This window comes from Phodopus roborovskii, unplaced genomic scaffold (genome assembly GCF_943737965.1).
Source record: "Phodopus roborovskii unplaced genomic scaffold, PHOROB, whole genome shotgun sequence".
In the NCBI taxonomy this organism is placed as follows: domain Eukaryota; kingdom Metazoa; phylum Chordata; class Mammalia; order Rodentia; family Cricetidae; genus Phodopus; species Phodopus roborovskii.
In genome coordinates this window covers 20,285,217-20,301,264 of record NW_026126407.1, presented here as the reverse complement: position 1 = coordinate 20,301,264, position 16,048 = coordinate 20,285,217, and the positions used below count along the sequence as shown (strand labels likewise).

At 48.7% G+C, this 16,048-nt stretch overlaps 2 protein-coding genes across 5 annotated transcripts in view; one reads left to right on the top strand and one right to left on the bottom strand.

Moving 5' to 3' along the window:
• The window catches only part of Tom1l2 (target of myb1 like 2 membrane trafficking protein), a 119,232-nt gene extending 118,434 nt beyond the window's left edge, over nucleotides 1–798 (bottom strand). For all 4 annotated transcript variants that reach the window (XM_051180507.1, XM_051180509.1, XM_051180510.1 and 1 more), the window contains exon 1: nucleotides 630–798. In XM_051180507.1, coding sequence (XP_051036464.1) covers nucleotides 630–681 — 52 coding nt within the window. In that variant the 5' untranslated portion in view covers nucleotides 682–798. The remainder of the gene's footprint in view (nucleotides 1–629) is intronic.
• A 5,889-nt stretch (nucleotides 799–6,687) lies between these two features.
• The window catches only part of Drc3 (dynein regulatory complex subunit 3), a 29,532-nt gene continuing 20,171 nt past the window's right edge, over nucleotides 6,688–16,048 (top strand). The window contains exons 1-4 of the mRNA XM_051180506.1: nucleotides 6,688–6,883; nucleotides 10,527–10,643; nucleotides 12,379–12,545; nucleotides 14,950–15,096. Of these exons, the coding sequence (XP_051036463.1) occupies nucleotides 6,724–6,883; nucleotides 10,527–10,643; nucleotides 12,379–12,545; nucleotides 14,950–15,096 (591 nt within the window). The 5' untranslated portion in view covers nucleotides 6,688–6,723. The remainder of the gene's footprint in view (nucleotides 6,884–10,526; nucleotides 10,644–12,378; nucleotides 12,546–14,949; nucleotides 15,097–16,048) is intronic.

The following is a 16,048-nucleotide window of genomic DNA, read 5'->3' as shown; positions in this document are numbered from 1 at the left end:
CGGCCTCCCTTCTTTCCTAGGAGGCTCTGCAGCCATGCCATCCCCCTGCCAAGACAGTCACCTTCCCGGAGCGCCTCCCCCATCCCAGTCCCTCCTACAGCCTGGCTGAGTTGCAGCTCAAATTAGAAGTCGTGCAGCATGGGACATTTTCTGGGAAGTTGCCCAGCCACAGAGCCACTGGTACCAATGAGTAGGGACGAGGATGGAAGAAAGAAGTGACATTCCACAAAGACTGGGAGAAAGAAGCCGTGGGAGCAGAAGCAGCGAGATGCCTGAAGAAGACAGCTCGCAGTGACATCTCCCAATACGCAAGGGTAGGCAGACCAGCATGGGCATTACTTCTAGGGAGAGACTTGAAAAGGCTGGGCCTTGATGGGTAGGGATGCAAGGGGCCTCTCAGAGTCCAAGTTGTATCTCCAGAGAGCCTCCTGGAAGGGTGAGGTGGCACCAGCGTCAGGCAGAGGCCTCGTGACAAGGATGCCCGGTCCACCTTTGAGATGACACCACTTATTGGCAGAGGCCCAACCCGCACGTGAAGTGGTATCTGTGCCGGGAGGAGGCCCCGGACCTCACCAGCCCGGCCAGCCGCTCTGTGGCTCACTCGACGCCTGCCCCACGCGCGGCCTTACCAAGACACTGCCCTACAGGGGTGCTGAACGGATTCCCCAGCAGGAACTCCATCTCTGCAGGCCTCGTTCCAGCCCGGATGCCTGTATGCCGCGGGTCTCCACTGCCCGCGCCGCGCTCTGCCCTGACTGACACTTGCCCCCGCCCCACCCTCGGGAACGCCGAGCGCCGGCCTGACCTCGCCCTCTGGGTGCATCTCTATTGGGCAGCGTCTACCTAGCCAGCCTCCGATTGGACGGCACGCCACTCTCCGTGAAGTCCCACCCACCCCGCAACGTTTGATTGGGCACGAAGCAAGCTAAGTCATTGGGGTCCCCGTCAGCCTAGCGGCACAGCCCCCCTGGACCCGCCTCCAAACGAGTGGTCCTTCATTTTGATTCATCAGCCTATTAGTCAGTCTAGAGAATCCTTACTATGATTGGATAAAAGGTATGTCAATTATCCAAATAAAGAAAGCGTAACTAGAAGTTACGGAGCATTGACGGTACTGATTGGAGAGACGTTTGTTTTCTTCAAGGCTGGTTGGTGTTAGAAGCATTTCGCCGCCCAGAAATGTGATCACGTGACACATCAACTTTCACCCAGGATATTTATTGCCTGACTTCCCCTTAGCAACAGAGTGGCGGTGCTTGGTTACCTAGCAACCAAGAGACGCGTCCACTTCAAGGCAAGTCCTTAGGAAGGTAAGAAGCAGGAGGCTAGACTACAGAACGACTCCAAGGGCAGAAATTGATTCAAGGCCGTCTCGAAACTCTTCTGTGAGAACTCCCAACCTGACCTTTCTCATTTGTAAAATGAGCGCACACGTCATTTTACACTTGTTCCGAGACTTATTAGGCCTTTGGAGAAGAAAATTACGTATAGATCCTAACGCCCACAAAAGCTAGTAGGAAGAGGATCCATCTGCCAGTTTCCTGGCCTGATCATTTTCATAGAAAGAGAGGTACCCCTTCCTCTTTATCTGCAATAAGTTACTTCATTTGGTGCTGTATGAAGTGTTTGGGAAGAGAATACAGATACTAGGGTTCCTTATCAGTCAGTAATTCACTGTATGACCTTTACGCACAAGGCTCAGTTTTCCTGTCTGGGTTAAGGCACCCTTTTTAATAGCTTCTAGAGCTGTCATGTAACTAAATAAGTTGTGTGCACTGAGAGTAAGACAAGCAGTCATGGCAAATATAGCGTTTCAGACCCAGTTGACCCAGGTTGTTGTTTCTCAGGAAAACCTGGACTTCTCCCCAGTGAAGAGGCTACCTGGTTGATTTGTAAATAAAGATTTCTAGTGCTTTTCCACATCCTACCTCTGGTCTTCAACAAGGACACCATCATCAGGCAAGTCAACCAGCCCCACTTGGATAAATTATTGATATTGTTCACATAGGGGAGGATTCTTTGGGCCTTATCCTAAGAATAACTGTTAGAAACATGAGCTGTGATCATGGTTGTCCCTACTATGCTGATTACAGTAGAATCATGATTAGGAAACTGGGTTCCGCCGTAGACAAGAGGTCATGCCTTTTGATAAATCTACATATTGATCATTCTAGAAAAGCTTTATGTTACAAAGATCCCTACTATGTGTTGTTGTTGTTTTGCTCTTTGGCTCTTTTACTCTTTGTTCTTTTGTGGGGTCGGGGCTGCCACCCAGCTCCCAAATAAATCACACACAGAGGTACTTATAAATACCGGCCTTAGCTTGGCTGGTTTCCTGCCAGCTTTTCTTAAATCATCCCGACTACCTTCTGCCTCTGGGCCCTTTTCTTTTCTTACTCCTGTATATCTTACTGTCACTCTTACTCGATGGCTGGGTGGGTGACTGGGGTGACTGGGTGACTGGCCCCTAACGTCCTCCTCTCCTTGTTCTATCTTGTGACTTCTCCCTTGTCACAGCTTTTTCCTCCTATTTATTCTCTCTGCCTGCCAACCCCTCCTATCCTTTCTTTTGCCTCAAAATTGGCCTTTCAGCTCTTTATTAGACCATTGGGTGTTTTAGACAGGCAAAAATCATGGCTTCACAGTTAAGCAAATGCATCCACTAACTTTTCATTGTTTGTAAGTAAATATTGGGATGACTTTTTAAATTCAAGTCAGAAACAAAAGACCTATCTGAGTTATTCATAGATGTTGCTGTCACCCCCCAGAAATCAGGCCACACCCCTTCAGTATCCTTTCTCAAGGTTGGTTATAGAGGGACTGTGATCTCGTAGCTCTCACAATGTTCTCTGTCTTCCCCCATACAGCTGTAAGCAAGCCCAGCCCCTGATACCTGGGCTGACACAAACTTGAATTGCAACTTTATGCTCTTGTCTAGGCCTTCCACCATGCCATGGGTCTTATAGACTAGGTCAGGCCAGATCACATGGTAGGGAACTTTAAAAAAACAAAAACAAAACACCACCATCCAAAAATGTATGAGTCAGAAACTTCCTTTGTTCTCTGAATCTGAGGGAGCTAATGGAACTGAAAGTTGTCTTTTCCTTCAGGGCTCCTCATGGCTGCCTAGACCATGATGTCATCTCCTCTAGGGCTCTCTCACTTCAGGGCTCCTCACAATGTTTGTGGCCATGAACCTTCAACTCGCCTAGCAAAGTTCTTCTGAAGAGAAGTTTATTACAGCTTCTTTCTCTATTAAACTTCCCACTACCCCACTTTCTAATGCTATTTTGAACCAATCAATCACTTAACTTGGATATAACCTTCCAAACTAGATTGTCTCAAACTAGGGATGATTAATCCTACATATAAACTAAGCTCCTAGAGATGTCCCAGACCCCCATATACTCCTTTCTCCCTTCTTCCCTCCTCCCTTCCTTCTTTGTTTGCTTGCTTGTTTTTTCTTTTTTCTTTTTTTCTTTTTTCTTTTTTTTAATTTGAGACATGGTCTCTCTCTGTGTAGCTCTAGCTGGCCTGAAACACACTATGTAGACTAGGCTGGCTTCAAACTCATAGAGATCTGCCTGCCTCTGCCTCCCAAGGGCTAGGATTAAAGGCGTGCACCACCGCTTCTAGTTAGATTCACTTCTTTTGTAATTCTTGGCACATGAGTTATAATTGTTCCGTTGCAGCCTCTGGCTGGCCCCTGCCTCCTGGAAGCCCCATTTCCTCCATCCCTTCCCTTCTCTTTCTCCCCAAACCCCGCCCACTCAGAGTCTTCGAACAAAGGGAAAATGCCCAAAAGCCCAGTTCCCACATTCTTGGTGGCTACTGCTGCTTCCTTCCCTGAAGTTGCCAGCTGACCAAATCCCTACCTAATAGCTCAGCCTTTGACCATACTTTGGCACAACCCCAGCTTGTGGTGGAAACATCATCACCTCTCACCTACAGTCTATAAAACTTTGCTGCCCTGGCTTGGGTGTGCAATTTCTCTGGGACCAGAGAACCTGCCCAGGAGGAGTTGCTTTGCTCAATATACCTGTTGTTACACTTTTTCAATCCGGCTTAATCTGGATTACTGCATTGGACGAGAAACTTACTTTTGTGGGGGAAAATGCAGAAAATCTATTAATAATAAGCTTTTTAAAATTAAACTCTGATCTATCTCTTCCTTATAAGCCCTGGGAGCTTCCTAGCCATCATAGGATAGACATGCAAGGCAGGCCCTACATCACTTCTGCCTTCTTGCTTGGGGTCTTCGCCTTGCAGTTCCCTCTTCCTATTTTCTTTTCTTTTAGTCCTTCAAGTGTGTTTTCCCTGTCCAGGCCAACTATTCCTACTAAGTGCTTTCATGGTTCCCCCTATCTACTAGCTTGTCATTGTAAGTAATCATTGGTATGATTATTTAATTCATGTATGAAACAGAAGATCTGTCTGACTTATTCAGATACACAATCAGAGCCAAAGTCCTGCCCTGGATGTGAACATTTAGCATCAATAACAGCAATCCTATACTGCATAGGACCTGCTGAGCTTGATTGAAAGCTAGCTTGACCTGTCACAGTTAATGGGCTTTAATGAAATGGAGGTCAAAGTTTTGACACCAGAATTGAGTCACTTCCCAAAGAACAACACCTGTTTTTAAATAGCTCCAAATACTTTTCAGATAACATCTGACAAATGAAACGCAATAAAATTTCCCCAGAAATAAATAAATTTTGAAGTTGGTGTTGAATTATGAGAAACTTTAAGAAAACTTGTTTAGGAAGAATAGGGAGCTTGGTGAATCAGTCAATCACCCTGAGGAGGAAGAGTCAGCCAGAGAGAGTAGGAAGACAAGGTTGAGGTTTTGAAGGATAGGGGGGCACAGATGGAGGAAAAGCAGGGAACCACGGGAGATATCTAGATCAAAGAAACCATCCCATCCAAGTATAGCTCTGTGAGCCAGTGAGCTCATTGCAGTCACTTAGAGGAGTAGTGACTCAAAAGCAGCTGCACCAATAAAAAGCCAATCCCAGCATGGGTGACAAAAATCGTGCCAGTTGTGTCCTGGAGCTCTAAGCTTAACTTACCAGCTGCTCTATCAAAGATTATCTTTTTCTTCTTCAGAAATGGTTTACTCCTTATATAAACTCTGTTGTTTGTTTGTTTGGGGTGCTATTTTGTTTTGTTTTGAGACAGGATCTTTCTTCATAGCTTTGGCTGTCCTGGAACTCACTATGTAGACTAGGCTGGCCTCAAGCTTACAGAGATCCTCCTGCCTAAGGCATGTGCCACCATTCATGGCCTCACATAAACTCTTAAGTAACCCCCTAGTATTGTAACTTTGTGAGCTTCCTGAGTCTTATGAGTCACTCTCCCTCCAGGAAGCAATGTTTTAATTCAGAGGAAATGATTACACACATGGAGTCAGGGAATGGAAGGGCAGGGCACACAAGAATTATTGATGTCAGAATCCTTGATCAGGAATAGTGAAAGAATAGAAAGTGAATATGCTTATATATGCTGCATTCAAATGGATTGGACCACAGCAAAGAGGGAGGCAATCTCAGAAGGAAGACAGATTGCCAGGGTTCCTAGTGGAGCAGTCTCAGGAGTTGCCCTGTGGTCCTGTGGAATAGAAGGCAATGGGAAGGGACACCTGGAATCAAGATGGGGAGAACCAGAGGTTCAGGGAGGGAGACCTGTGATGAAAGGTAGTCAGTAAGAAGGGAGGTGAGAAGCAAGTGGGAGCAGAGGAGAGGACGGACTAACTCTCAGAGTGTCCAGAAGGCAGAATCCCAGTGAACTGACAGGAGCTTATGGCCCTGCCTTTCTGGGGTTGGAAATGATACCAATGAGGTCTGAGCAGCTAGCCCTCCAGGGCTGTGATTCTACCCAGCCGAGCACAGCAGTCAAATACAATTAACCCAATACACAGACTGCCTTCACCAGAGTGCCTCAGCAAATCCCTCTGGGCCATTAGCAACTGAACCTGATTCAGCTGAAGTAGCAGAGAAATTAATGTGAGAAATCAAAAATTACAGAAAGGGACACTAACTTGTACAGGGCCTAGACTTAGGGAAACTAACAAGTAAACACCTGCTCTGTGTGTGTGTGTGTGTGTGTGTGTGTGTGTGTGCACGCACTTACTCTCCTCCTGGTCTCTACCAATCCATGTGCCTGGCAAACACTAGCTACATTCTTCCTCCCTAGATGAGCAACCAGCTCATAGGGTCACTCTAGCTCTGAGACTCTAAGGTCCCCATTTCTCAAGGGAGAACATGAATGGCCACCCTGGGTCAGTGGCTCCTTCTTGCATGATTGTCTGATTGTCTGCCAGGGGATGAGGTACTCCCAAAAGGGCCACTGCAGGCTGGCATTTCCAAGGATCACTGTCAGTGACTTGTACCAAGAGACCTAGGTAAAGACAGAAACAGAAGGTCCGAGACTAGCCACAGGAAACCTGAGAACCATAAGCTAAGGAGACCCATGTGGGCACCAGCCCTGTGGGCCCAGGTAGAGACCCCACTATGGTTGTGAAGTCAAGCAGTGAACCCCTATTGAGGGCTCAGGTGGCTGCTGGGAAGGAGCAGGGCATTTGCCCCAAGGTACACCAGGCAAGGGGTGGGAGTGGACAGCCTGTGGCCTCCCGGCAGGCTGTGACACTACAACTGACAGCCCAATTCTGCTCTCAAACCAAAGGCACAGGCTGTGGAAGAGGAACTCAATTTCTCAAGGAAGATGAGCCGGCCATATGACTCGATGGACCCGAAGGTGATGGATGATGACATGCTCAAGGCAGCTGTTGGGGAGCAAGGCCCCCAGGAGGAGGCTGGGCAGCTAGCCAAGCAGGAGGGCATCCTCTTCAAAGATGTCCTGTCCCTGCAGCTGGACTTCCAAAGTACGTGTCTTGGGTACCAGGAGTGTGGCCTGGGTGCAGCAGAGCCTCCCTGACTTTCTCTGCCCTCTTTCAAATCCCCAAATTTCAGAATCAGGGGTCAGTGCAGAGAGGGTGTTAGAGCCCACCAGGCACAGGAATGGGGGAGGGGTGCTGCATCAATTTTATCCAGTAGCTCCATAATTTGTCCACAATACTCCTGATTCTGAATAAGAACAGGAAAAATAAAGATGGAATTGCCCTGCTCCAAATCTAAGTGAGCCCCCAGAGACCATGCTTTTCTCCATCCTATGACTCACACTGACTTGGAATGGAGTCCTCGGAATGGAGGGATCCATGCTGGACAGAACCAAGGAGACCCCACATTGCTGGAACCAGGGTAGGAGTGCAGGGAGAAAGAGGTGAAGCCAGCCCCTGAAGGAGTGCTTCAGGGGAAGGGTGTGAGTGACAGGGCAGCCCAGTGGAAAGGCTCAAAACAGGCAGACTTACTGTTTGTCTCAGTGTGAAGCAGGAAGTAGCTCCTGTCTCAAGCTCTGGCTGGAAGGATAAGTGAGACAACATGTATGTAGTACCCGGGTCGTGCTGGAAAGCCAGTGTGACCCAGTGAGCCAGGACAGGGGAGGGAGGAGAGAACTTAGCTTGGTACATTTCTCAGTACTAAAGAGGGAGAGGTTTGACCTCCCACTCAAGGCCAGACCAGGCTACATAGCAAGATCCTATCTCAAAAACATAAGGGATAAATACAGGGTGGCTGGCTCAGTGGTTAAGAGTACAGGCTGTTCTTCTGGAGGACCCAGGTTCAATTCCCAGTACCCACATGGGAGCTCCCACCTGTCTGTAACTCCAGTCTCAGGAATCCAATGCTCTCTTCTAGTCTTCACAGGCATTGTATACAGGTAGTACACAGACATATATACAGTCCAAACACCTATGCATATAAAATAAAAACAAAGGAATATATATGTGTATAATATACATACATACATACATACATACATATATATATATATATATATGAATGAACTGAGAAAATAGATCAGTGGTAGAGAGCTTATGGTACATAAAATACCAATACTGCCAAAAAAGAGGAGCAGGAGAAAGAAGGAGATAGGCCAGGATCCTAAGCCCTGTTTTCTGAGTAGGTGAGGTCTCAGAAAGTGACCTGATATCTTGGGCCCCAGCTGTCTAGGCATTTGGTCAACAGCAAAGATGCAGGCTTCCATGCCCAACACTAGAGACAGCCACACGCAAGCAGGCCTGGCCTTGTATAAGTCCACAGGCCTCGTCGGTGTGGCCTCCAAGGATGACCCAGAGCTGCACCTTCCCTGAGAGGAGTGAATGAGAAGCAGCCACTTCCTTCCCACCTCCCCCACCCAATGGGCATTCTGCCAGGCCTGAGCAAGTGCCTAAGAGGTGCCAGATGCTGTTCCAGGTGTTCAGATTCAGCACTGCCCAAAATACAAAGAACCCTACCTTTATGGAGTTGGTGTGAGGGAGACAAATAAGACAAGGATATTGGAGTGTTACAGGCAGCATGTGCCATGGGGAAAATAGAGCAAGAGGGAGAAACAGGAAATCAGAGTTGGGTGCAGTGTTTTCTACAGTGGCCAAAGTCTTGCCAAGGTGAGAGCTGAATAAATACTTAAAGGAAATGAGGACAGGAACCATTTGGAGAGCTACATACGGTGGGGTGGGGTGGGGGGAGGAAGTATGTGAGATACAGTGACCAACCAGTGAAAGGCCCAAGAGGTAGGCCAGAGCCAGCCTGAGAAGGCCAGCTGAGGAAGCTAGACAGGCCAGGGAGGTCATATCGTCAGCGGTGCTTGACTTGGACAGTGAAATGTATTTGGCTTTTATAATGAGTTGGGATTCCTAAGTATCCTGGGTAGAAACAGGATAGGGTGGGACTTGAGTTCTCACAGAACCCTGCTGGCTCCATTCAGGGGCGGCGGCGGCGGCGGTGGTGGTGGAAACAGGAGTCTAGTGAAATGGCTACTGCTGTGACGCAGGGAACAATGGTGATGGCCTTGCCAAGGTGGTGGTCACAGAAGTGGCTTTGGTGGCTGTTTGAAAGATGAAAGCAGCTTTCAGGTGGGAAGTTCATTTGGAGCTAACTGTCAGATATATCCTTGTTCGCTGGGAGATTTTGGCCTTTCCACTCCAAAGCCACCTACCTAAAGTGGCCCATCTGGAAGCCACCATAGCAAAGGTTGAATCAGGGCTGGATTTTGGCCTGTGAGACAGCAGGGCCATAGTAGGCACCAGGAAAATCCAGACCAGAACTAGGAGGTGGCTGGGAGCCTTGGGCTGAACTGTGCACCACCTCCAGAAACACGTAGAGGCAGAAACAAGGTCAGTTTGGAAAATCTGGCAGCAAACACAGACCTAAACAACTGATTCTTATGTCACCTGGCCCTGAAGACATGGCAGAAGTAGAAGGTAGCACTCCAGCCCCCAGGGGAAAGCAATGGATAGGTCAGAGGAGCCTGCATCTCCAAGACCTGTGAAGGGGGTCAAAGCACCCTCACACACTGATCTCAGAACCTCACCAACAGGCCCCATCTCTTGCAAGAATGTGAGCTGTCAGTAGAATTTTGTTTTGTACTGGGGATTGAAGCTAGGGTCTTGAACATGCTACCCAGGTGTTCTACCACTGAGCTATATCTCCAAGTTTGTGCCACATTTGTGTCTGGTGCCTGCAGAGGTCAGAAGGTGGTATTGGATCTCCTAGAAGTGGTATTACAGGTGGTTATAAACCACATGTGGGGACCGGGAACCAAACGTGGGTCATCTGCAAGAGCAAACAGATGCTCTTAACCACTGAGACATCTCTCCCCCCCCCCCGGGCCACATTTACCCCAAGTTCTCTCTCTGTGTCTCTCTCTCCCTGTATCTCTCTCGCTCTCATTTTGAAACAGGCTCCCACTGAGCTGACCGGCACTGAACTTGTTAGCCTCCTGAAAGTTTGGATTATAGCCTATAGCACTAGTCTCAGCTGGCTCTCACTATATGTCCCAGCCTGGACTTGTCCTCCTGATATAGGTGAAGCCAGCCTAGTCTATCTATATAGTGAGTTCCAGGACAGTCGGGATTACATAGTGAGACCCTTACTCACAAAAGAAAAAGAAAGGAAGAAAAGAAGAAAGAAAGAAGAAAGGAAGAAGAAGGGGAAGGAAGGGAATTATAGGTCAAAAGATACAGATAGTAAATATCCTAATAAATGTTACAAAATGACCTTCCAAAAGTAAAACACCAGTTGAGTGACCCTCCTACCATGTGAGCCCCTGCTTGTAACCTGTGTTCCAAGGTAGACCTGTTTCCTTGGGAGCCCCACCCCAGTCCCTGAGGCAGTATGAGTGATTCTCCTGCTCTGAGCAGGCCCAGCTCACCTCCTCACAGACACCTGCCTAACACACACACACACACACACACACACACACACACACACACACCAGTCACATCAGACTCGTTGATCCTTCCCAGTGGCCCTGGGTAACAATTCTGGTCCTACACTCACATCCTCCTCCCTCAGGGAACTCTACAGAAGGCAGAGAGCTGTAGAGCCCTGTATGAGAACATTCATTCTGTCAGGGCCCTGGCTCACAGCCCCAGCCTTAATCAAATCTGGGCACTCTGGTTGTTTCAGACATCCTCCGCATAGATAACCTTTGGCAGTTTGAGAACCTGCAGAAGCTGCAGCTGAACAACAACATCATCGAGAGAATCGAGGGCCTGGAAAACCTCACACACCTGGTCTGGCTGGGTAAGGCTTGGCTCTGCATCTGCCTTTGTTAAAGGTGGCCCACTGCCAAAGACATCCATCGCTGCCATGCAGAATAATCGCCGTGACACTGGGCTGCCTGCCTGTTGTTAGCCCAGGCGCAGCAGAAATACTCTGTCTGTTAGGAGTAAGAAAGTGACAGTCTGTTAAAAGCCTGGGGCTTATGCTGGGCAAAGCATGACAAAGACATGCTGCTGCATACCAGACAGAATATCCCATCCCACCTGCCAGCCTGTGGGTTGGTGGGCACAGGGGCAGCCCTGGACTGGCATTTTACATAGGCACAGGTGGACAGCTGGCTGTTACAATGAGCATAGGGCATAGCCGTGTACTGATTGTGGCCTGCTCATGCTTCATGTGAGTTTTCTTTTTCACACACCATCCCCATCATTACAATAGAATAAACTAAGGTGACAAGTTAAATGAGGGTCACAGGCTCCCTTGTCAATCTCTGTCTGATTCTAGAACTTTTGGCTTCACTACCAAGGTCACTGGGACCTTGGCCTCTTAGATGCTTCCCCTCTAGTGAGGGGCAGGGGAACATCTAAAGGACAAAAGAGGACAAGCTGAAAGCTCCTTAGAAATATCTTACTTAGCCTCCACAATAGTCCTAGGAGATGCCTAATGGCTATTATTATCCAATTCAATGGAAAGGGAGATAAAGCTCAGAGAAGCATGGCCAAGCAGCGGCAGCGCTAGGCTAACTCAACTCCTGCCTCATCTCAAGGCACACGTTCCTCCATCGAGCCAGTCTTCCAGGGATCATGAATGCAGCTCTCAGCCTGCAAAGCATGCTCAGCTGTGTTTGTGCTGGCACTAGGAGCCACAGCAACCCCACTAATGGGCTTAAGGGGTCACGTCACAGATGTAGCCCCTCAGGTTACAAGAGGATGACTAGCCAGAGAGAGTTTTGTGCTCCAGATGGCAGAAGCAGACAGAGCTGATTCTTCTGGCTGTGGGGCCCACGTCTCCTGTTAGACACCTTTGCTGTACCCTAGTACTCATTAGCACTGGTTCCTGGTGTCTGGGGTCCATCTGCATGGCTAGGAGTCATCTGTCTCTACAGGAGGTGAAATCAGTACCTCAACAGTGGGACAGGTGCCCACGCCAACCCCGGTTCTAAGCAATACCTGCTACCCAGAAGCCAGCAGGCCAGCCTGTCTGGGAGTAAAGCCATGGATCCTACAAGGGCACCTGGTTGCCCATTCACCCAGAGGGAGATTTGAATACTAGCCACACTACCCTCCTGACCCAAAGCTTCTACTTCCTGACTGATCAAAGAGAAAGATTCCAAACCACCACCTGGAGGTGTCAGAGAACATGCATATGAACATGTGGTAGATGGAAATGCTAAGCACACGGAAAGCAGTCTTGCTAGTCCTTTATGCAAATGTAAAGGAAAGGCCATCTCCCAACTCTGCCCCTGTCCCCCAAGTGTACCAACTTAGGTCCACTACAGGGTGTTCTCATTCCAGAGCTGACAGGGCTGAGCAGACTTCCCAGTCAGAGGGGAGCTAGCAGAACTGGGTAGATGACAGTCAGAAAGCTGCAGGGAACTGTCCATCTGATACTCCCAGAATCCCCGAACAGTGGGTCAGCTCTTCAGCTCTGAGTCATTCCTGAGCTCTAAGCTGTCTGATAGTTTTGTTTCAGGACCATCCCTTGTCTAATCCAAGCAGTATATCCTTAGATCCCTCAGAGTCCTCCTCCTTTTCAGACTTGTCCTTCAACAACATCGAGGCCATTGAGGGGCTAGATTCCCTGGTCAACCTGGAGGATCTGAGCTTGTCCAATAACCGGATCTCCAAGATAGACTCTCTGGATGCCCTGGTGAAGCTGCAGGTGCTGTCACTAGGCAACAACCAGATCAGCAACATGATGAATGTAAGTACCAGACCTGGGACCCATGCCACAAATACCACAGGGCCTTGGGCTGTGCCAGAACAAAGGTTTGTGGTGATAGACACACAGTATGCCCTTTTCCTAGAAAGATCAAATATCCAAAGTATTGCACAAGTGATTTAAAAACATGGAAAGACCATGCTTAATCTGACAAAAGCTTCTCTGGGTACCAGGATGTACGGTCTCAGCTGTGGTCCTATTCCTGCCAAGTCTCATGCTCATGTGACAAACCTTTGCTGAAGTGAAAGACCTACCGGATGTGGAGCATTTGTTCTATGCTTAGGAAGACAGAGATGGCAATGTTTGGTCCTTTTGGGGGTAAGCAGTCATACCTGCATCCTCTAGACAGAAGTGACAGGAAGTTAGTGTCTCAAATAACAGTGAAGCTAATCCTGATGGTAAGGGGGCAATCTACATACTGAATGTGTCTATATGACATTGTTGGGAGGTAGGCTTCTCCCAGTACACATCACAGTGGGCTCCCAGTAGGGAGATACAGCTGAGACTCTGGTAACACCTGCTGAGTGCTATGTCAGAGGTGACCCCATCGCTTCTCCAGCTTAGCCATCAGCTCAGGACTGTCTAATCCCTTTCAAGACTCAATTGCCACAGTTATCAATCAGTCGGCCTGGCTTCAGTCCCAACCATGCACCCAAATGGCTCACATGAACAGAAAGAGTGAGCCAAGGCACCAAGTTCTTGCCCACACTTAACTTGGTTCCTTGGCTATTCATCAAAGCCAAACCAGAGAGGCAGCATAGTCTTCACTTTGCACGTCAGGCATGAAGATCTAAGCCTGAGTGAGGTGCAAGCTTGCTGTGTCTCAGTTTTCACACCTGTCAAATAGAGGGTGACAGTAACCCACCAGGTGAGGTGATAAGCAAAAGTACATGGTGCTGGAAGAGGTTATACTCTCTCCCTCTCCCTCCCCCTTCTCTCTTGTCTGTGTACTCCAGTGTCAGCCATAAAGTCATATCCTTCCAGCCTCAGCCACCCGAGTGCTGGATTACAGGTGTGCACTCAGCTTTGGAGCAGGTTAACACACAGAGGCCTGTTGTGGCTGACATCTTTGCCGAGAGAAGGTCAGGGATGAGAGTCAATCTGATTCCAGTTCCTTAAAATATATGAGAATCAGGGTGTGGTGGTGCATGCTCTAAATCCTAGCACTCTGGGTCAGAAGCAAGTGGATCTCTGTGTTTGGGAGTCTGGTCTACATAGTATCCATAACAACCAGGACTATGTAATGACACTCTGTCTGAAAAAAAGAAAAGATGAGAGTCTTCCGTCTAGCCAAAAGAGGAAAAGGCAAGTAAGCAGCAGCTAAAAAGGCACCTAGGAAAGTCTGCCTGTGGTCAAGGGTGTGCAGGCAACCTTGGAGCTGAGATCTTATTGCAGACAGCCGCCTCTAGAGAAGTTTCAGCGTAGAAGCATATCCAGCGCAGGGCTATGTACAGGAAGGAAACCCCCCACTGTCAGCATAGACTTGAGAGGGCCATGTGAATAGTTAATTGAACATAGTACCACCTAAAAGGGTAGTGCCCAAAAGAAAGAAAAGCTGGTCTCCAGCAAACTGGAAGCGAAGCTCAGGCAGGGACTTGGGTGTAGGTGGTTTGCCTGGGAGGTGACTTCTGGAAGCCATAGTGGGCTGATGGGGATAGGGAAAGCCAGCATTGGCTGTTGCTGAGATGGCTGCCATGGGTGATGGGGACCTGATTCTACCTCCACATCGCAGTCTATCACCAAAGGAACTCAAGGCAGGAGGAATCTGGAGGCTTGAGCTGATACAGGGGTCATGAGAAGCCTTACCTGTCTGGTGCACAGTGCAGCATCTGTCTGTCTTCTTTCCTTCCTTCTTTCCTTCCTTCCTTCCTTCCTTCTTTCCTTCCTTTTTCTTTCATCTTCTTTTTTTTTAATTTTTACGTATTTATTTTATGTATGGGTGCTCTATCTGCATATACAACTTTATGCCAGAAGAGGGCATCAGATCCCACTATAGATGGTTGTGAGCCACCATGTGGTAGCTGGGAATAGAACTCAGAACCTCTGGAAGAGCATCCAGTGCTCTTAACCGCTGAGCCTGAACCTTCTCTCCAGCGTGTCTGTTTCAGTGTTGCTGTCCTGCAAGCACCAGCCATGCGGTTGATCTCCCTATTTTACTAAAGCCAAAGCTTAGGGAGAGTAAACAGCACCAAGTGGAATGCTCTTCTTGCTGTTGTCTAGTGAATAAAAGGTGAGCCAGAAACCCAGCTCCATTTAGTGTAGGAGACTTGGGACCTTCGTGAGGCTTTACTATCTAAAAGGTCGCCCTGTTATAAGTGGTCACTGTCGGTAGTTTGTTATTCCAGCTCTGTGTCGGGCCTCTGCTCCTCTGCTTCCCCCTTCCCAGGTCATCTACCTGCGCCGGTTCACATGCCTGCGAACACTCACCCTCTCTGGAAACCCCATTGCTGAGGCAGAGGAGTACAAGGTGTTCATCCACGCCTATCTTCCTGACCTCGTGTACCTGGACTTCCGGCGCATTGATGAGCAGGCTGTAAGTGTCTCGACTCTGTCCCCAGTCCTGCTATACAGTCTTTAGGGCCCAAGGTTTCACAAGACAGTGAGGACCTCACCCCATTCATGGTTAAGAGAAGATGGTTCCTGGCTGAGCCCTCTCCCCACCTATGCACAGCCATCCGGCCGTGGCTTCTCAGTGGCTTCCTACAGGCCCAGGCTCCTTCTACCTATCACCCAGGGTTACCAGGCAGCCATTGTCCTGGTAAAGGAAGGGGACAGTAAATTGTCATGATCATGAGCTGGTGGCAAGGTCGGACTTACCCCAAGCTTGAGCCTGACAGCAATCCACAGGGATCCCCTGAGTGTTGTCACTCCAGGCTGTGAGTGTCCTGCTCTCATTCCCATCATTCTAGAAGCACACATAAACTGGCACACAAGGGAAACGACTAACCCACAATCTTCCAGTCACTTAGGGTTAATCTAGAAGTTGGCTCCAGGAAGTTGGTATTTCAGCCGTATGCTGGGCCAGTTATAGTGTGTGTGTGTGTGTGTGTGTGTGTGTGTGTGTGTGTGTGTGATTTCCCCTCTCTCTACTGCCTGCCTCTGTCCCCTCTCCCTTACCATGAGTGAGTGTGTCTCTCCTGCTGCTCCTGTTGTAAGTGTGGTTCAGTGTATGAGGCCTTTAGTAGCAAGACTATGGAGTCTCTCTACATCAGGTGCTGGAAACCCAAAGGCTGCTGCCCTACTTGGTTTTTCCTATAGGAAGTTGTGTGCCTTTGTTGAGAAAGAGGAACCTATATTTGGCACACTGAGGGATTCAGGGGATATGCAAGAAAGGCTTTCAGGACAGAGAGGAGGCCTAGCCTGAGTGTCTACCCTGATTGTCTAGCTCTGAGGTACAAGCTAGCTTCAAAGCCAAGTCTCATGCTGTTCACAGCACTAAGAGGAGTCAATGAGCTCTTCCCCTGCCCCCGCTGACAGTGGGCTTC